The sequence below is a fragment of the Thunnus maccoyii genome, chromosome 14 (genome assembly GCF_910596095.1).
Source record: "Thunnus maccoyii chromosome 14, fThuMac1.1, whole genome shotgun sequence".
NCBI lineage: Eukaryota > Metazoa > Chordata > Actinopteri > Scombriformes > Scombridae > Thunnus > Thunnus maccoyii.
Window position 1 is genome coordinate 3750256 of NC_056546.1, and position 22549 is coordinate 3772804.

The window sequence follows — 22549 nt, forward strand, 5'->3', positions numbered from 1 at the left end:
CTGCCGGTCGGAGAGATGATCACGCTGGACGGCAGGAGAGGAGACGAAGAAGAGACGCTGGTACACGTCTGTTTAAACAAGAGTTTAACTGACTTCACTGCATTTAACACCAGAGCTGAGAGCATCTGAGATCAGAGCAGGAAACACAGTCATCCTGCGTCACGCCGCTGTCCTCCGCTTACATCATCTCATGCTGATTCATTTTAAAAAGAGTAACAGCTAATGACTCAGTCACTCAGTCACTCACAGACAGCTGCTGTCTGTGGTCAGTCCAGCCTAGTAACAGTTGTCTGTCAGTAACAAAAGCAGAAGACGAGAGCTTGAAGTAGACAGTCGGGCGAACAGAAGATCCCGATACACATCGTGTCCCCTACAAACGTCCAACGCCGGTTTCTATAAAAGCAATCCTTCTCTAACCGCGACCTGGTTCTGACCTTAACGCTAAAATGCAAAGTCTGAAAACAGAGAACGGGGACAAAATGTTCTAACTTTACAAAATTGTTCTCACTCTCATGGAAGCACAAGAACACACACATAAATACAGTAATTGTGCTTGTTAAGGAGATAAACTCTGAGCTGGCGTCAGAAGAGACATGCGCAGCTCTGATTCTAACACAAAACACGAAAAATCTAAAAGGCAGATAACGTCTGTGTCTCGGAGAGGTCTGATTCTTATTATTATCATAAATTATGAATATTTATAAGCTTCTCTTCATCACTTTCTGCATCTATGACAACAGAACGTGTGAAGTAGCCTGGATGAGCCCATAAAAGAGACGGAGAGCAAACGTTGGAGTGCTGACGCTGGAAGGGAAGTGTTATTAACTTCTTAATTTTCTGCAGATGTTTTTTTGGTACTTTAACGTGATCCTGTTTCAAACGGGGTCAACCTTCTCACCCTGCATGTGTGTTAATAAGCAGTCTGGTGATATTTTAGCAGAAGTGACTGAGCTCTGATCTAAATCAAACAGCCATTCTCCGAGAAGAATTTGCATTTGAGAGAAATTAATGAGGCAGCGGAGAGGCAGTTCACGAGCTAAAGGGGGGAAAAAAGGACATTCTTGAAAAGTGAAATTCCTGCAGAACCAACATGACGTATGTTGTGTGGATTATTGCCGGCTCATAAGCAGAGCTCATTTGTTTTCAAAGCACAGACAGATGACTATAGAAAATGATTTTTTTTGGGAAAAGCCAAGACGTGAACTGGCAACACGTACAGAGAGAACTTCCCCTAAATCAGTTTATGGAATTTGTAATAAAGATCTTCTATAAATCTTATTATTCATATTTGTAATTCAAAGTATCTCAGATATAAACCATACATGTTTCATATCATGAGACAGAACATTCTGCATTTTGTATATAGTGACTCCCAATAAAGTTGAACTCTGCACTTAATCCTTGTCATTTTTATTTCAAATATTATGACTAATGTAATTGCTTCATCAAATCAGACACTTCTGATGCATTTGAACAAGACATCTGATGACTGATGACTGGCTGAATGTGTTGTTCTGAATGTGGTTTGAACTTTAGCCCAGTTTACATCTAATGGGACATGTGAGGTTAAAAGTTAAGGACTCTGTTTTCAGCTTAATATTTGTATTTTTGCATATTTTTACATTTTGAGAAACATGTTTAATCATTATTATTATTATTTTCTTACTTTTCTCTTTGGCTCTATTGTGTTTTTTGTCTTCTTTCTTTGTGCTGTAAAGCAGTTTGGATCAACTGTGTTGTGTGTAAAGTGTATATATATATATATAGTATCTATATAAGTAAAGATGAGTTGAGAGTCACATGTCTGAACCATCTCACAGGAAGCTACAGCCAACAGCCGGTTAGCTTAGCTTAGCAGAAAGACAGTTAGCAGGGAGAAACAGCTGCTTTGGTTATATATGTCCACAGGTAAACAAAACAAAACCTCTTAAGATTACTGATTAATACTTCATATCATTTGTGTAATGCAGACAAACAGTCAGGTGTCTATATGAACACTGAAACAGCTTTTTCTCGCCGTAATCGTTCCTCTTGTTCATTCTGACACCAGTCTGAACAAAAACGTATTAAAACAGTTTATCTGAAGCTTATATGAAGCTTCAACCGTCCAAATCAAGTAGATATAAATGTCAAACTATTCCTTTATAAAGATTAAACTGCTGCTTTTTTGGATCCAACAGTATATTAACATGTTTTAATAAGTGGCTCCTCCTCTTCCTCCTCCTCATATACATCCACATCGCTGCTGTGATCCCTAACAGTCGGCTCGACGTCTCTGCTCTGGGTCATGAACGGCCCTCCTGACTCTGAGCATCACCGTCTCTGTCGGTCCTGATCTTTATCTGTCTTTCTGTCGCTCCTTCAGTCCTTCAGAACAAAGGTTCATTAATGTACCTGGCTGCTCTCTGGCTGTCTCTGCTCTCTCTCTGATGTTCGCCAATTACAGCTCGTTAAAAACACTCACTCGTCCGCTGTCATCTGTCTTTCTCCTGACCTCACTCGCTTCTTAACAAACCCTCTCTCTCTCTCTCTCTCCCCCCTTTCTTCGTCTCTTTTGCTGTCACCTTTCCTACAAGATCGTCGCAAATATTGTCAATCTGCAGTAAAAAACCTGCTTCTTCTATTTCGTTATTTTATTTTAATCCTTATGTCATCCTCCTGTATCTCTTCTCTCTCTCTCTCTCTCTCTATTTCCTCCTTCAGTTCTTCGCTGCCTTCACCTCCCTGCTCGGCCTCTCTGTACAGAGCAGAATGAGGCCCAGCGCTACTGTTGTATAATGTTATTTACATTTCTTGGCGGTAATTAGGCCGATAGGGGAACGGCTGCGATCCCACAGTCGATTAAGAAGAACAGGAGGAGGGAGGGAGGGAGGGAGGAAGGCGGAGGGGGGGGGGGGGGGAGTAGAGGGTGGAGGGTGTAGGTAGGACATAGGTCAAACAAAGTGCTACGACTTTTTTATGTAAAGTGATGTCACAGCGCGCCGAACGGCTTCTTGCAGAACAGGCGCGCTTTGGAAAAAAAAAAGTTTGAATCTCACAAAAACAAGTAATAATATATATATATATATAAATATATATATAATAAATATGAACAAAACACACACACACACACACCTTTTACATCTTTGTCTTGAACGCCCTGCATGCACTTCTCAGTGCAGCAGGAGAAACCTGTTCTCGCCTTAACAAACAGGGAGCCGCAGATCATTATGAACATTACATAATATGCCGAAACCAAACAAACAAAAAAATAAAACAACAACAAACATGCACTGAACTTCTCCTGCAAAAAAAACAAACAAAAAAACCCCCACAAAACACATTTTACATCACTTCTACATGACTTCCAGCATTCTGACGGTTCTTTTTAACCACAGAGGACAAAACTGAGACCAGCTGTCCTTTTATTTATTACCATTAAAATCACAAAATAGGATGTACAGAATATAGTTCAGCATCTGTTTTTTCACATAAAGTACTTTAATAAGAAAAGTCTTGTTCTGGCCGTTGCATTGTGGAAACATTACGACCTCGTTGTGACAACAGATAATAACTCTTCTCTTAAAGAGCATCCTGTAAAGTTCTGCTCTGGATTATAACTGTTTGGAAAAGTTCAGCTGGGAAAGACGTCCACATTAATCCATCCGGTCTTCAGAAAAAGGCAAAAGATAATCTACTAACCGGAAAGGCGGATCTTTTTTATTTTTATTTTGAGATGCTTCTGTGTTACATGCTGGTAGGTGACGGTTGGTGGTTAATCTGCTAGCAGATGTTATAATGATGTATGTTTTGTGTCACATTGTGTGTTTGCTGTTGTGAGATTAGCTTTTCTTTATCTGTGAGAAAGACTTGCAGAGGTAATCCTGGTCTCAGTTTTTAGTTTTACGTGTCAGACTCTAGTAGAGCAAATGATTTCCAGGTTCTTCCTTTAGAGGAACCAGATAAATTAAACTAAAATCAAAGTCCTCTCTGGTTGTGAGAATGAAAACCATCACCTCCAGAGTCACATAAACATTCTTTCCACCGATGTTTGAACTAATGTCACTTTTTATTACTTCCAACAGCAAAACTGTACATGATGTGAATGAGCCTACAACACCGCGGTTGAATTCAGTCTCACACGGTACCGTCATGGTCAAACGAGCTAATTCATTAGCACACTGAGTGGATGCGGATCAGCCGGGGGACAGGCCGAGCGTTATGTAAGTGTGACACCGCTGATTATATACTGTATACAGTATGCATATGTGGGGTTTTTACTGTAATCACAACAAGTCCGGAGCTGTGTGTGTGTTCCAAGAAGAGTCGGGTGGGAGGTAAGGTGAGGAGGTGGTGGTGAGGTGGGGGGGGGGGAGGCAGGCGGATGATGAGGGCGGGGTCACACAGCATATGGAATACACATCATGTCCCTGATAAGGATCAAAGCGGTTATATAAGAGCCACAATCCCTTTGTTTTGTTCAAGAACACACTCCCAACCACCCCTGACGGCCAGTGTGTGTGTGTGTGTGTGTGTGTGTGTGTGTGTGTGTGTGTGTGTGTGTGTGTGTGTGTGTGTGTGTGTGTGTGTGTGTTCCCATGAGACAGGCAGACGGAGAAAATTAAGAAAAAAAAAAAGAAAAGACAGAAAAAAATAATGAAGTAAAACAGAGGAAAAATGTAAAAATGTCATCTGAGAACACTGCCTCTTTGTCTGTTATTCTCTCTCTCTCTCTCTCTCTCTCTCTCTCTCCATCCTTCCATCCACCCGGCGCATGTTTGTGTTTGCTTTAGAGGAAAATAACAGGAATAAATAAATTGAACAGGAGACGCCATCGTTAAGACTCAAGCTTTCCAGAACATTCTCAGAAAATAAACAAAAGATGCAGCTCGCAAAACTTCCTGTGCTCGACTCCTCCTCGGACATTTCTGACCCCTACTGATCCCACGCATTAAAACACCAGAGAAAACATTTATCTTTACACTTTTTGTCTCATATTTACCAGTAAACACTTCTTGTTCCCAGAATAATTTCTCAATTCTCGTGTAAAAGTTTAAAAAAAGACTAGTTGTTTCTTGAGAGGAACTAGATGATTCACTGGAAATGTGTTTACATTTCTAAACAAATGGTTCATTATTGACCTTTTTTGCAGATACGTCTTTGATGATCACGCATGAGTTTTTTGAGCACCTCAGTGTAGCGTCATGGTTTTAGAAAATGGCAATGCACCAATTTATTCAAGCGGATGAATCCTGCTGACGTTTCCTCTGACGCCAACATGTACTACGCTACAACTGGATGAACTGTCATAACATTTGGTCCAGATAGTCATCCCTCCCTCAAGATACGCTGTAATAACTTTGCTGATCCTCTGACTTTTCATCTAGTTCTATCATTATGACTTATGACTTATGACTAAATACCTGCTGTAAACATTACACCGTATCAGCATTTTAGCATCGTCACTGTGAGCGTGTTAGCATGCTGACATTAGCATTTAGCTCAAAGCAACACTGTGCACAAGTACAGTTATGGCAGTAGACTCTTAGATTTGACTGTTATTGAAAAGGTTTTGCAAACGTCAAAGAACCACGAGATTTTCAGATGTGTTCCTTTAGATTATCTTTAAATTATTATTCTTTAGATTTCAGTCCTGGTTAGCACAACTCTGCTAACAACAAGTGTTTTGTTATAATCCGCCGCTGAGGACAGCAAACATGACACTCAGATGCAGAAACCTAACAAAAGAAGAGTAACTGTATCTGGGCTGAGAGAGAATGAAAGAAAGAAGAAGAAGGAAGTAGCAGAAGACACTGAACGTCTCATTTCCTGTGAATTCCTCGTACAGGTAGAACATTTTAATCCTGCAGGAAAATACACCAGATGGCTCTAAAATAAGGTTTGATGTAATGAAATTTTTAAGGATTTTAAGTGATATGTTAGTTTTCTTATCTTTTTGAACAGAGTCTTTCACAGGACTGTTATTACGAGTAAGTGTTTTTCTTCTTGGATGTATTTTTAATTATTAATATCACAACTGATATAAAGTCCATCTTAATGTAATCACTGCCTTCAGCTGATGTACTGATGAGCATCCGTTCATTCTTAAAAGGAGCGATGTAAACTTCAAAGATGTCTGCAGTTCATTTCTTTAATGTTCAGGCTTGTGCAGCTCGTGTTTTGTTGACTGATAAAAGTTAACACCTGTGCAGCCTTCTCACCACCGTCAGGCTCAGGTTGCACTGAAAGGACTTGGCACATCAGCGCAACATGTGGCCTGTTCCTTCAGCAAGTCATCTGACTAGATAAAGTACACACCTGGGAGTCAAACAAACACACACACACACACGCATGCATACAGTACATGTGCAGAGCCTCTATACGTCCCCCCCCCCCGCCCCCCCCGGACAGGAATACTTACGCAACATAAGATAGACAAAACATACAGTAGCCCGGAGGAGTTGTCGGTGTTAGCGGCGTCCCACCCACGGGTGCCCTTTGTGCGTGCGTCCATCATCGCCCACTTACTGTGTGGATGGACAAATTAGCTGAGAAGTGGAGATGATGAGAGGAGAGCGGAGTGTGAAAGGGAGAGCAGGAAGACTGAAGCGAAAGAGGGGAAAATGGAGCTCTCTCTTTCTCTCTCTCTCTCTCAGCTGACGGCAGATGTTTCACTGATGACTTCAGTGTTCAGGTTGTAAAATGCTTTCTGGAAATTGTTTCCAGGTTCAAAACATCAAAACTCTGCAAACCGAGGTTGAATTTCCAGCCACGGCAGAAATATCTGCTTAACTGATTTACAGCATTTAATCACCAGGTGTAGAATAAGATGATGATGCACAGCTGAGAAGTGAATGCAAAGCTGTTCTTTTATTATAGTTTTCTTACTTTAAAAAGCCTGTTTTAGATGTTTATAAATGTCCCGGTTGAACTATTGTATTAATAAGTCACACTTACGGCCTACAACGTGACCTCACAAGTCTAGTTTTGTGTTTTTGTTCCTGTTTTTTTTTAAAGGTTTTGATTTTGTTTTATGTGCTTTATGATCAAAAAGTTTATTTATCTGATTTATCTGGTTCCCAACATTTTTTTTATTTTGACCTTTCAAAATAAAACAACCACAGACTGTTTCATTTGGAGGATTTTTTGGAGGCCAGAGGAGGTGAAAGCGTTTCGTATTTCACAAGAAAAAAAACCTCAAATCTGGGAAAAGTAGAAAAAAAGTTTGTAAAGTTTTTCTTTCTCATCCCTTTAATCAGCATCAAAACTCTCTAGCTGAGTTCTAGCACAGTTTTTAATTACAGTTACAGCCAAAGTCAACTTTTTTTAAGCAGTTCAATAGGTTCATACTTCACTACATCTTCTTTCTTGCTTAAAATACAAATTTACTTGTGTAATTTCAAAAGGATTCAAATGCAACATAGATAGAAGGACTGATACTTCATGGCTTTAAAATGAATCCATGAGAAGCTTTTTAAAAAAAGAAAAGAAAAGAAAAGGAAGAGCTAGAAAACAATCTGCAGTTTTATTTCTGTTATTATATTAATTACATGACAATTTTGAAATTAGTGTTATGGTTTTTTTGGCCTTTTTCTACCAAACATCATTTTGTGAAAGTTTATTTAAAGAGAGAGAGAGAGTTTATTTTTCTAAATCTTTCTCCCAGATTGTGGGTTTTTTCTTTGGTGAGACCTGACAGGAAGCAACACCTTCAAATGTGGTTCGATGCTGCACCCTGGAGGTGTTAAATATGTTTGCATGTGTGTATGTATGTGTATGTATGTGTGTGTGTGTGTGTGTGTGTGTGTGTGTGTGTGTGTGTTCCTACTTTAGTCTGGAAGCAGCAGAAGAGCTGTGTCAGGTAGGGGTGTTTTCTAGCCAGAGCCAGGATGCGTTTCTCGGTCAGGGTGCAGTCCACGTCGTCGTCCTGCAGGATCACGTCTTTCTTCAGCACCTTGACGGCGTAAACCTCATCGCTGCCTTTCTGCTCCGCCAGCATCACCTGGACACATCACACATGAAGGTCAGAACCGAGGTGAAAAAACATGAAACATGACCCTAAAAACTTTCAGGATCTTCCTTTTGTCGCTCGCTGTCACTTGTTCGACTGATTTGTTTGACTTTACAGGTAGTAGAAGGAAAAACAGACACAGACTGATGGTAAACAGAGCTGAAAATGAGAGAAGCCAACAAAGGTCAAAGGTCAAAGGTCACCTTTCCGAAGCTTCCTTTCCCCAGAACTTTGATGAACACGAAGTCGTGCAGGTTCATCCTCTTCACCTCCGGAGCGGTGTAACTTTTAACCTCTCCGTTCTCCCGGCTTCCTTTACCCTCCACCCTGACGCCGCCTCCGTCACTTCCTCCTCCATTACTGTCTCCTGTTACCGTAGCAACAGAGGAGGCTGAAGATAGGGGGTGTTTTTTGTGCTCCTCTCCGCGGTGGTCGAACGACAGAGCCTTCCGGATGTTCTCCAGCTCCTTCACATCTGGACAGAAATTTAAAAAAAATGAGATGAGCTGTGGTTTAAAGTAGTTTAAAGTTTATGTATGATGGTCAAAACTACGACTACCCTGGTCACACGGGGAGGTGGGGGCGGACTTTGAGCGATCGTCTTCTGTCTGAGGCGTCCCTGATAAAGACTGCTGGGGGTCCTGACCCTGAGGAAGCTGATCAAAGACAACGTATCACTGTCATCATCATCATCATCACTAATTTTACCATCATTAACATCATCAATACTCAAGATAATATAAAGTAGCAAATCAAATATCTGTGAGGTGTTTTCTGTTTTAAAAAGTTTATAATTATTAAAAAGAATCTAGTGATGTCTTCTAGTTTCAGCTGTTTTGGAAAGGCCAGTTTATCATTCTGAGTAAAAGCTTGGGACGAGTTTAAATGTGGATTTAAAAATTTATAAAGGAATTTCAAAAAATTATTTTCTTTATTTGAAAGTTAAAAATCCACCATGAAACTTTATTTCTCCTGTTTTATTTTCTGGAGGAAAAAACTGCCAAATCTGCTTATTTATTTCATAATTTCTGCTTTTCTGGAGTTACGAAGAAAATGTTGAAACAAAGTAGACTTTGCTAAAGTCAATTTAAATGTTTTCATATATACATACATACATACATACATATATAGAAAATGTAATTATGTAATGCGTCTAAGTAAAAACCCAAGAGAGATTTTTCTCAAACCTGTGGTCGAGTCACCTTTTTCCGTCTCTGGGCGCTGTTGGAGATCTTGTCCGGTGTGACTCCGAGGTCAGAGAGGACTTTAGCGATTCCCCTGGCGTCAACGCCACAGTTAGGGGCCACATTACTCTCACAACGCCTGTGTACATTCACTTTACACACTGACACACACACACACACAGAATAAGGGGCACAGTTAGAGACTTTTCAGTTCAAGTTCAAATCTACATATTTGTCTATCCGTCACCTATCTTGTCACCAAATCCCTTATTTCCCATAACAATATGACCTGAAATATATATGTATTTTTCCAGATCAAATAAAAGTGAAAGAGAAAGAATGTGTTTGTGTTGTTATTACCTTTATTAAATGAAGCGTTATATGGATGAACACTGTATCTGTACATACAGTACCTTTACACTGTAGTCCCTGTCGCAGCAGACCCCAGAGCAGAGAGCCACAGTGGTCGCAGAAGGTGAGAACTTTAAAGTTGTGGATGCTGAACATGTGCGGCACGTTGACACTGAACCTCTGAGACCCGACCGACTGCGAGAGACAGAAAAAAGGACAGTTTGAGCGACAAATCTGCAGGAGGATGGATGTCAGTGGGAATCTGAAAATTACTCATATATTCACAGAACTCATAATTAAGTAGGTATGTAGGTAAGTAAAGATTTATTTATATCGCACAAAATAAAATTGTTATAAAACAGAAAAGCATAAGTTTAAAAAAGCAAACGAATTTAAAGGACCAGTGTGTAAGATTTAGGGGGATCTATTGGCAGAAATGGGACTGCCATGTTTCTACAGTAGCCCAGAATGGACAAACCAAACACTGGCTCTAGAGAGGGCCTTTAGTGTTTTTCGCAAGTTTCACTGCCACCGTAGGTTCTCCTAAACGGAAGGGGAGTGGTAGTTGGTTGCAATCTGCAATCTCACCACTAGATGCCACTAAATCCTACAAACTGGTCCTTTAAGTGTGTTTTAAAAAGTCTTTTTTTTTACATCTAAGTTGAGCTGAATAACCTGACAGTAAGAAGTAAACTGTTCCAAAGTTAAGGGGTAAAGACAGAAAAGCTCTGATAACATCAGATTGCTCAAATTCCCTTAAGCAAAGCTTTTTACTGCCAACTGTACCAGTAATTCTCATTAGGTGAAGACTTGTGGTTGTACTGGAAAGTGAGTGTTCACTTCACAGTACTTCCCAGTAAGATTAATCACACCAAATGGAAACTAATGATTGTAATTAGAAACGACATGATTTGCGGTCTGGACTGAACTACAGGTGTAAAAGCAGCCAAACTAAAGATGAAAAGATATGTTTTTTCGACACATTTAGTCTTTACAGCTGCTCCGTGAACATATTTGGTGCGTTACACATGGCAATAACACTTCTGTTAGCTTCCTGCGGAGCATGTAAACAGCACATTTTATTTTCTAGAAAAGGTCAGAATCAACAATCAGTCCACACTGTGTTGTATCTAATAAAAAACTGCCGGCTGTTGTTGATTCATACCTCCCCGACTGTGTCCTCCTGCTTCTTCATCCCTGCACACTTGGTAATGATCAGCTCATGGCAACGCTTATGGACCACACAGGTGCACACTGGAGGAGGAACGCACACACACACACACACACACATCGGACATATGAAACACATTTACAGGGTAATTTTGTGTGTTTTAAGTGCCTCCAGTTGATAATACTGCCAAACATAAATTAAGATGAAGACACATTGGACTAAAGGAATGTAAAGACTTCAAGAGGCTGCAAAAAAAAAAACAATCCTACCTTGGCACTGGTAGCCCTGCTTTCCTAAAACGCCCCTGAAAGCCAGAGAGAGAGAGACAGAGAAAGTGTGAGAAAACAAACTTAACTCAGCTGGAATCAAATAAGAATGTGTGTTGTACCAATAATCAAGATGTGATCACACCTGCAACCATTAGTCGATTAATCTAATAGCCGATTGCCAGAAATTAACTGGCAACTATTTTCATTTTAAGTAATTTTTTAAGCAAAAATGCCAAACATTCCTTTGCTTTTCTCTGTTTTCTATCATTGCAAACTGAATATATTTTGGTTTTGGACTGTTCAGACAGACAAAACAATACATTTGATGTCATCTCCTAGGAAATAGTAAAAATGTGCACTGTTGTCACCAGCGCAGGACGATAAGGTGCTGCCCGTTGCTAGAAGCAGGTGAAATATTTATATGTTGCTCCGGCTCTGTTGTTATCAGCTGTGTTTAGAGATTTATTCTCTAAACAGAATGAAGCTTTGCTAGAAAAGCCTTTTGGCCTTCATCCACAAATGTATTAGTTGATTAAATTTTTTTTTTCGTGCCAATTACTGTGGCAGCTTGGAAGCGTACACATAAAAATAAAAAAAATGACTCAATAATCAGTTTCTTCTGAAGGCTGAAAGAAATATCTCTTTGCACAAGTCTTAATCTAAAGGTTTAGTGGAAATAAAATGAAGATTATTTACCAGAACAGGAGCAGGGAGGCTCACTATTAGCTAAAGGCGGCTGCTTCCATCACTAACACCAGCATGGCATTAGTGTTAAGAACAACTGCAACAACTGGTGGATTAATGGATCAGTCGATCAACAGAAAATGAATCACCAACTACTTTGATAATCATTTGTTTTGAGTCATTTTTTAAGACAAAAATGCCAAAATCCTCTGGTTTCAGCTTCTCAAATGTGAATATTTTCTGATGTTTTTAGTTTTCTATGATAGTAAACAACTTGGGTTGTGGACTGCTGGTCAGAACAGAACAAGACATTTTTTGGTTGTATTTGGACTTTGGGAAACAGTGATTAACATGTTTCAATATTTTCTGGCATTTATAGACAAAATGATTCATTGATTAACTGAAAAAAATAATTGGAAGATTAGACAATAATGAAAATAATTAGTAGTTGCTTCCCTAGACATGATTTAGTGAGACAGAAGAGAATATGAAAGACAGTTAGTTATAAACCAGTTCTTGACCGATCCAAAATGAGATGAGGATCAATCATTTGATTTTCTTGTTAGCTAATTGTTGATGTACAACTGTTGAACAACTTCAAAGTTTTACATTAAAATCTAGTTTATTTTTCTCTGACACACCAGTTGCCCTACATAAAAAAAATTAAACCGATACTACAAACGCTTTGCTCCCCTGTGAGGTGAAGTATTTGTGTTCATTCACCGCAGAAACCCGGAACACTGGAGGACTCTATCAAACACAGTTTCCTTGTGATTCTGATTACAGATCAAAGGTTCTTTCAGCTGAGAGCGAGCAGAGCACCGGGGCCACATGGTTTCCATGTGAGTGATGCTAACACAGTTATTGGGATGGAAACAAACACAGCTGGCTTTGTTTATTACTCCACACTTCACATCATCCACTGTGTTTAAATGTAAACAAGACACCAGGTTAGTGGCAGTAATAAGAGAGCACATTAACTTACACGCAGCTTTTTCTCAAACCGCTTCACCATTTAACATTTTAAACCATACCTGGAGTTTTTAAAGTGTATTATTGATATGCGACGCTGCAGCCTGAAGGGTATTTTTCTTCGGAAATGTTGGATTGTCCGAGATCAGGCTCTCTAGACGGATATCACATAGTTTTTCCTACTTTTCTTACTTAGATTTAGTTTTATCAGATGTTGAAATTGTTCTTTTGGTATTCAAGGATGCAACACTGTAACATGTGCAGTTGTTAAAACCCTATTAGGGATCTTACTAAGCATTTAAATGGCAATGAAATGAGGATTTGTCTGCAGAAATCCAGTTGTGTTAACAGGTCAACCTGATTGGGGAAACCAGGTTTTTTGTTTACTTGACATTTAGGAAATCAGGTTAATGATGTGTCTGTGTGTAGGTGTCAGTTTTAACAGTAATTTTATTTCAGTTTCTCTCTGTTTGATTTAAATTTAAAAAAAAAAAAAGAGGAGCATGATCTGTGTGTATTTACCAAGCAGCAACTAGCACGTCTACGGTCTTGAGTACCTTAAAGCGCCACCGACAGCAATTAGATGCTGTTTCCAACTGACTCCCATTCAAAAAGTGTCAACTTCTCTCTAGAAATACTAAGTCAAATATATTTTTCAAAGAGTCATTATGGTCTCAATCTCTAAATTCAGGCCCTCTAATAAGTGTGCTGGTGGTTATTTTAGAAATTATTGCTCTGTCAATAAGATTTGAAGACTTATATTAGTTTTGACGTCTGCGTGTGGGCATTGATTGACAGCTGTGATTGACAGTTGGCTCACCTGCTGCTCTCCTCGGCTCCTGGACTCGCACTGAGTCAGACTATTGTTGCAATATTTTATTACTTTATGTCCATCTTTATGTTCAGTCTATGGTATTTACATGTGTTTTTGAGTGTGTGTGTAATAATTATCATAAGGGTGCATGTCCTCACCAGATGAAGTCCCTGCAGTGGGAGCAGTAGGTGGGCTGTCTCAGGTAGGTGGCCATGAACTTGTGTCCGTTGACCTGGTGGACTCTACGGCGGACGGCACCCTGACGCTTCCTGGGACGCATCCGCTGCCGAAACACACGCTCCTCATTCTCGCTGGAGACAGGCGCATCTAAAATACACACAGTTATACACATCAGTATACAGTGTAATAGAAAAGTGTTACAGTTAGCTATAGCTGCATTTGAAATATATATATATTTATTTCATTTTAAAAACCTCAAAATACTCTGACTTTCTGTTATTTTGTGTGTTTTAAGATGAGGAACCATCATAAATGAACACATGCATTGGTGAGTCAATCAGACTCTCTTGTCTTCCTCTGCAAGGAAAATCTGCACTTCCATCATTTAGCCACTAGATGGCGGCGACACTGTGTGGCTCAAACTGAAAGTGTGGGGTCATCTTTAGTGATAAATCAAACACTCTGCTCTTTTCTTTTTCACACAGCCAGTCACAGCGTCTGATTGTGTCTCTCCTGCTCTCTCTGTTTAATTAAGGAGGGTTTTCCCAGTGGAACAGCAGAGAGTTTCAATTACTGTCTAACCCTGCGCTCATTACGCACACACACGCTACCTGGGGCGAGCAAGTGAGAGAGAGAAAAGAGAGGAGGGGTGACTTCAGAGTAATGTAAATTATGAAGAGTAAAAGGGTGTTGGGAGGAGAGAGAGACAGTCTTGGATGAAGGAATATATTTTTGTACGAGACATAAGAGAAAGAAACACACACATGTGAGCACACACACATACTCAGCCTTTTTTTTTAATGAGTCAGGAAGCTGATATCAAAGCCTAACTTTACTTTTAACGTTAACGAACGAAGAGAAATGTCCTCCCCTCGTCCTAAACTGGCCCTAAATCAATGCTAGAGTACTTCCTTGTTCTATGAATGACGCGGTAAACAAGTTGAAGCAGCAGTGTCTGTGTTTGACTAATCAGCAACTGTCATCCCTGCAATCCCTACCCTCATAAAGTTCCTGTATTTTTGGAAAGTACTACCCTCAGGGACCTTTTTTGGGGGGTAAAACATTCTCCCTGGAACATAATTCAGACCCTGGACCCTCCAGTGGAAACACAGGTAGGGGAACTGAGTTCTGAGTGAAAAGGTTGTTAGTCCCTGCGGAAAGTTCCTGCCGTCAAAATGCAGCTTATGACTTGAATTTTTAGTACCGAAATTTTCCTGTTAACTAATTTATGTAAAGCTCTCACTGGTTGCTGAGTGTTTTTCTTAAGTTAACTGTTGTAAGTGGATCATATAACTCTGACTGCAAGCAACACAAATGTAATCTGTGATAGATACACACTCACCAAATTAGATACTGTTAGAGAAAGTACTCTGTTTTCTTTTCAAAAAAATCTAATTAGACAAAGAGTGCAAACAGTGAAATATTGTTTGTAGACATGTTAAAACTGCTGTAAGGTTCGTCATGGTGAAACATCCTCAAGATGAGTAAAGAGTCCCGCTCCACTCAAAAATGTGCTCTGCTGATTGTCACTTCAGTTGTTGATGCATGAGCTTCATTGTGTAGAACGATGTATGTACTGAGTTTGACACTAGAAGACTTCATCTGCTGGAAGTGGAAAGTTTCTCTGCACTCAACAAAAAATCTGAGTTTTGATTTGTGACATCATAAGTCGTTTAAGGCAGACAATAATTCAACTACTATATATTCAGTTTATGTTGTTGCACCAAGAATGTTTATGTCAAGTCATACTGTCAGGTGGTCTGCACATCTGTCCATTCAGAGCAAAGCGTTTCAAAAACTACTAGCTGGATAAATATGAAATTTGTTGCAGATATTTGTGTTCTCTAGAGCAGTGATTTACAACCTTTTTCCTTAAGCAACCCCTATTTTACCACGAAGTACACTGCTGACCCCTGACAAACTGACATATTTTATGGATAACTCATATATTTGATGCATAATAAAATCAAATAAGAATTAGTAACTGTACAATGAACCCAAATAGTGAACTCAGTACCTGCAGAAAGTTTGTGTTAATGAATGAAACAGATTATTTCCTGTGAATATTGCAATGAGACGAATTTCCCTTATGTTTAGGAACCTTTATACAATTCTATGTCTCTATTATTATTGTTATTATTAGCTATTTCAAAAACTATTATATTAATACTACTATCATACTACGTACTTAATAGGCTTATTTTTGAACCATTCAGTTCTCTCTTCTCCCTAACGTTTGGCCATTGTTCCATTAGCTTGTTGGTTGTTTTACCTGCGTACTCTTCTAATTCTTGCTTCATTAGCTTAGCAGAGAGTGAAGGCTGAATAAAGATTGTGCTCATGTATACACCGCGCTCTTATCCTCACAAGATATTTCTACACAGAAATTAATGAAATGCTCACACATAAGTAGAAAAAAGTCTTCTTACACCACTTAAAACCAAGAGGGCCTTGCGACGCCCCATGATGCTTTGGCAACCCCTTTGTGGGAGTTGGGACCCCCAGGTTGGGAACCAATTTTGGTGACCCACTGATCTTTCCCTCCTGTCATGTTAAAACAAGAACTTGTACCCATAATATATCATAATCAAATGGACAGATGACCGTTAACTTTGATCCCCGGAGGATGAACTCTTCCTGTTTCCTGCACCTTCAGGATGTCTTTTAGCTCCACATCTGTTAGGACTCTGGGACTCATCATTCACTCTTTCCTCCCTGTCATGTTCTGCCTGTCTTCAGTCTTACTCCTCCAACCCCTTTGCTATACGCCATCACCATCACCATCACCTAGCAACTGACGGCTGCTGCCTAGCAACAGTGTTAGACATAGCGTTGCACATTGGGGAGGTTTCAGGGGGTCGGGGTGGGGGGGTCTGTGACAGACATGTTGCTCCTCTGTGATGTCCTCACCAACACCCCAAAAGTAAAAAAAAAAGTAAAATATCAAAGAGCTCAGTGCCACACCAGTGTTTCTGTAACAAGCTACAAGCTGCAAACACAGTTCACAATGAACACGTTCACCTTTATTAATCCATAAAAGCACCAAACAGACTTTAGGTCTTCAGTCCTGTTGGCAGACCCTCAAGGCAGCAGTGTTTATCACACTCAAAGGTACTAAAGTGATGGACAAATGATGAGAAACAATACCTGTGCTGCCAAACAACACTATCTCACTGGTATTGTCAATACTGTTCCATAATTTAGTTTAAACAGATGTGGTTTTGCTTTCTACATCAAACTATAACAATGGATTTTTAAAAAAAAACATCTAATAATGATTGTTACCTTAACTTAAAACCTGCATTAACTGATTTTTTTGGCCATTTGGGAGCAGTGGAAATGAATAGCGAACACAACATTAACATATGATCACCTTTTAAGTTGATATGTTGAACTTGTAAGCAAACAGTTGCCTATTTCCACATCCAGCATCATAATCATTCATTAGGAGTCGTATTTCTGTCCACTAGTCCAATATTCACTCTCTTTTAGCTCTGTTTTTGCTCTCTACCAACTCCTGAGGGAAATATCTGGCTCTGTAGCTGCTAAATGCTCCACTATGTTCATCAGCTAGTCTACAGCTAACGGTGTCTATTTGCTGTTTGGTGCTGAGCAGGTAGTGTACAGTGGCTTTTTAGTGCTTTTCCTCTGAAAACAGCTGCCTGCTGCAGTCTAAAACAACACTATCAGATTGAACCAAGCTGACAGTCACTGATAATTCTCTGTAGGTTAATCAATACAAGCCACGCACAGCACATTACACACCGTCAGTTCACAATCGCTATTATATAGCGATATTATATAGACTTCAACTCGTCAAGAGGTACTTTCCAACATACTGTACAACATACTTACATACTTGAACCAAAGGGGAGGGAATGGGCTGCATTAATGGTGGCGCAGTGGTTGTTTTGCTCAAGGAACCCTGCTCATGTTAGCCTGCTAGCTATAACCACAGACACATAGAGGAAAAAACACTGTTACCTATTCTTGCAATGCTCACAAACACATCATCATTAGCGGCTATACACCTGTACGAAAAACGTATCCAACAGCAGGCAAACTGAAAATCCATCCGTTCATCCATTTCCTGATGCTTGTGCTGGATGCAGGACAGTAGGACCTTCTACTACTACATAACCACTACCAGGCCTCTACCTCCAGCTCTTCCTGGGGCATTCTCAGTCTAGATGGGATATATACAGTATGATCCCTACAGAGAGAGTATTCTGCATGCTTTAAGGGGTCTCCTCCCAGTTAGACATGGCCAGAATACCTCCACAGGGAGGCGCCCAGGGGGCTTCCTGATCTAATGTCCAAACCATGTTAACTGGCTCTTTAAAACATTTAAGGAGTTCTACTCTGAGGTCCTTCCAGATGTCTGAGCTCTTCACCCTCAAACTGGAAAGGCCCACCACTTATAATAAATGAATAATATTCAAATACAGACAGCAGCATCAAGAGCTTATTGTTGTTTTGATCCTGAACAGTCAGGACTACTACCAATTTCAGGCCAGTCCTCATTCAGTACACATTCCTACAGATAATATCACCAAACATACTGCCACATCTTTACCATATGTTCAGAGTGAATGGGAAGTTAATTATAAAGGCAGTTGTATTACTCACAAAATGAATAGAAAGATGCTGGTACACACAAAAGACATTGACTGGCTCCATGTGGTGCAAACTGAGAAAAAGACACAAAATGTTTGTGTGAGTTGAAAATGACTCAACTATTATGTCTATTTGCAACAGATTTGCCTTCCCGCTGAGGACGGTGTCATTTTTTCCAGACCAGTGTAACCACACCTTATTATTAAGGCTGCAACTAACAATTACTGTCATTATCGATGTATTTGTCCATTAATCAATTAGTCATTCGATCTATAAAATATCAGAAAATGATGAAAAATGTCAATCACTGTTTCCCAAAGCCCAAGATGTCATCCGCAAATATCTTTTTATTGTCCCATCCAACAGTCCACAACCCAAAGATATTCAGTTTACTGTCACAGAAAACTAATAAACCAGAAAATATTCACATCTGAGAGGCTGAAGCCAGAGAATTTGGGCATTTTTCTCTTAAAAATGACTCAGCCAAGCTGCTGCTCCTGTTTTGGTATATAATCTTAATTTTATTTCCACTAAACCTTTAGCTTTAGACTCATCCAAAGAGATATTTCTTTCAGAAGAAGCCGTTTATTGAGTCATTTTTTATTTTTATGTGTACGCTTCCAAGCTGCCACAGTAATAGTCACAAATAATTTACTTTCAATAAACTAATACTGTTCTGGACAAAGGCCACAAGAGGTTTTTTTCTAACAAAGCTTCATTATGTTTAGAGAATAATACTCTCACAGCTGATAACAACAGAGCCGGAGCAACATATAAATATTTCACCTGCTTTTAGCAACAGGCGGCACCTTATCATCAACAGTGTTTTTTTTGCGTGTGTGTGCGTGTGTGTGTGTGCGTGAAAGCTAATAGGTTGATTGTAGCTCTCAGGCCTGACAGTTCACCCGTGTGTTCTCTGCTATGCAAACACATTTAAGTAATGACTGCAATTTCATCCGCTCACACACACACACACACACACACACACACACACACGGCTACATAAACATACTGTACAGACAGAAAATGCAGAGTGAGTGAGCAGAGCGAAACAGGACAAAAAAAAAAAAAAAAAAAAAGATAATTAAAGAATAGATTTATAACAGAGAGAAAGAAAATGGTTATTTCCTGCTGAAAGTCCTTGTCCTAATGTCCTAATGACACCTCTTTGTCACTCTACTGCTTTCTCTCTCTCTCTCTCTCTGTCTCTCTCTCTCTCTCTCTCTCTCTCTCTCTCCATCTATCTCTTTTTCGATGATGTAACTGGTCCATTAGAGAACACTCCACTTTACTAATCAATTTATCACCCTCCTCCCCCCTCTCTCGACCTCTGGTTAACTCCCTCTCTGTCTTTCTCTTCTTCCATTCTGTCATGTCTCTCTAACACGCAATCTGGTGCACGAGCGCACACACACACACACACACACGAACACACACACACACATACACATATACGCGGATGCACAAACACTAACATTTCTGGTAAACATTGACTCTGTCATCTCTTGAGTGGAGAAATAAAATCTGATAGCTACTTTATCCTGAGAGATGGTGGAAAAGTCATTCACATCTGGTGAAGTGAAAAAACAGCTTTGTTGTTCTGGTTTAAAGCTCAGTCTTTCCTTATGAAGTATCAAATTGTGTTTCTGGTGAAAAGTAAGGGGGGATGTATGTCTGTAAAGCGGGTAAAAAAGCACAAAATAAGCCCTAATTGGAATCTAAATTATATAGTGGAAATGGTGGTAATGTACATGGTATGTTGCTGATCGAATCTGTTCTTTTCCCTGCAATAGTTATTACATTATTAAGATTCCTTCTCTTTATTTAACAGTCTGATGTGTTAAACACCCACGTCTGTGATGTTTTTGTACTCCCATTCCCAAAGATCACTTTAGTTTATTCATTTTGTCATATTTTTTAAAGAAACTAACAAACCAAATATGAGGAAAACAATAGCAAAAGCAAACATGATGAGGGATTTTGTGATTCTTTTCGATTAAAAAGGTAAAATAAAAGGAAAAACACTTTGAATCCATCAAGGAAAGTGTATCCTCAGTGCATTAAATGGCAGTAAATGGAAAATGACACTAGATGGCAGAGTATCTTTAAAACTAGTTACACCAAATCTTAAAGAAGTAGAAATAAATACTGTATTAGCCTTCTCCATGAACACAGCACTGCCTTTAGCATCGGATTGAACAACAACACAGCAGCAGTAGACACATTTGTCACATACTTTCATGCCTGTTGTATGTTTATACACTTTCTCTCACTGCATCAAGTAGATTTGCACTACATGACTTTGTAGGATCAAAAAAGGTTCATTTGTTAACTGTCTTTCTTCATGTTAACTTCATTTGTTAACTTGTACTTGCTTGAAAATGTGAGACATTTTCAAGCAAGGACACGAGCTACAGTGGGATCCATTGTACTGTATGTCTGAGGGCTTTTTTTCATTAATAATTTGGCCCCAGACAAAGTAAAATGTGCCAAAATGTATTGTTAACTGGGCCAAACATCAGAAAACACTTAAAAATGCTCATTACAATTTCTTAAAGTCAACAGTGATGTCATCAACTGTCTTGTTTTGTCCAACCAACAGTCTAAAACTCCTAAATAATCACTTTAGTGTAATATTTAGACAAATAAAAGCAGCATATTTTCATATTTGAGGCACTTAAAAAAGATAATGTTTGGATTTTTTACTTGGAAAATGACTTAAAAACTCACTCAACTATCAAAAAGCCAATTAGTTTATGGTTGATCTACTAATTTAGCTAATCGTTGCAGCTCTAGTGTCAACGCAGCCTTGCCACATAGGTACAACACCTCAAAAAAGACACATGGTTCAGTTTTAACATGGTTCAGCACAACAACAGTGGCAGATTTTGTATTTATGTTTGTAACTTCGGAACAGCGTCTCACCGATCAAGTGCTACAGTGGTGAGGAATAATACAAACTGTGCAAAAGTTGGTCTATCAAACCACAGTTGAAGCCACAGAGGATGTTCAGTATGTAGTAGGGCTGCACGATATTGTAAAAAAAACTTTTTCTGCAATGTGAAAAAATACAGGAAATTTCACCAGATACATGCAGTGTGTTGTACAGATATACAACAATATAGATATAACAATCATAATTTGCATCATTTGGATACTTTAAAAGTTTATCCTCTTCTAACAAAAAAACAAATGTATACTTAATCTACATGTTCAAAGATAAACAGGCCTCCTGGCACGGCAGATTTATCTATAAGCCAGCAAGATGTAAGTACAGATAGATCTGGATACTGCAAGATTTGTGTGCGTGTTGTGTGTGTTAAGCGTTTCTTACATTAGGGAACAGACCAGCCCAGTGACAGTAACTGTTCAACTTTTAACCAGCACTGGGACAAGGTGTCGCTGATAACGGGAATACATGCGCTCAAAAGCTGCCTCATGTAACCGGACGCCTGCCTCCAGCATCCAGGCGACATTATCTGTGACAGCAGCCTCGTTGCTGAGGTTTACAGGCAGGTGATACGCAGACTCTGCATGCGCAGCCATCAGTTCATTATGTGCTCTGCTGAAGGGGTGCATTCGATCAGTTTAACCAAAACAGGCAGCGATCAATTTCAGGTTGTGGTAGGCGACTAGTAGGGGCTGCTTTGGTTGTTTGATAAGCACACTGGGAACTGATCTGTGTATCCAAGAACCCTTAAATCGGACTAAATTATTTAACATCAGACTGACTTTTCTTATGGAGAATAAGAACCTTGCAAGTTTTCCTTTTGTATCAAGCAGCATAAAAGTTGTAGCATGACATGTTTGAGTTAATTTGCCTTATTTGACATCGTGTATCCTGCAATGTGTCTATCGCGCATGCGCATATCGAGATGTCGATGCTGAAACAATAATATATCGTGCAGCCCTAGTATGTCCTGTAAATGTCTGCTAATGTTGAGTAACAAACAGGAGACAGACAGACAGTGAGTCTGTTCCTCCTGTATAAACACCTTCTTCTCTGTCCTTGTTCCTTGGAAGTGTGACAGGTGATCTCTCTCTTTTTCTCTCTCTGTGAGTTTGTGTTAATGCTTCCTTCACGTTTCCACACCTATCTTAAGATCTACAAATCTGACTCACACCAAGGATAAGACATGCAGGGACACAGCTATTGTGTGTTTGTGTGTCTGTATTTTCTCCCGTCTCACCTCCAGTCATCGCTGTTCTTGTTTTATAACACTGGACGTCTTCATGCTGCCATTAAATAAATAACTATAAACTGAGCTGCTGGCAGGTCTGCCACTTTGAATAATCAACAGCCTTTTAAAGTTTAGT

General features: G+C 39.5%; 1 protein-coding gene across 2 annotated transcripts in view; it reads right to left on the reverse strand.

The window, feature by feature from the left end:
- Positions 1-22549, reverse strand: part of LOC121911706 (protein kinase C epsilon type-like) — a 99475-nt gene that overhangs the window by 34386 nt on the left and 42540 nt on the right. The window contains exons 3-10 of one of the 2 annotated variants that reach the window (XM_042433482.1): positions 13594-13762; positions 10966-11000; positions 10691-10779; positions 9588-9720; positions 9193-9335; positions 8550-8646; positions 8194-8465; positions 7808-7981 (exon numbers count right to left, since the gene is read on the reverse strand). In XM_042433482.1, coding sequence (XP_042289416.1) covers positions 7808-7981; positions 8194-8465; positions 8550-8646; positions 9193-9335; positions 9588-9720; positions 10691-10779; positions 10966-11000; positions 13594-13762 — 1112 coding nt within the window. Of the gene's footprint in view, positions 1-7807; positions 7982-8193; positions 8466-8549; positions 8647-9177; positions 9336-9587; positions 9721-10690; positions 10780-10965; positions 11001-13593; positions 13763-22549 lie in introns of both variants that reach the window. The other variant, XM_042433481.1, reaches the window with a different exon arrangement.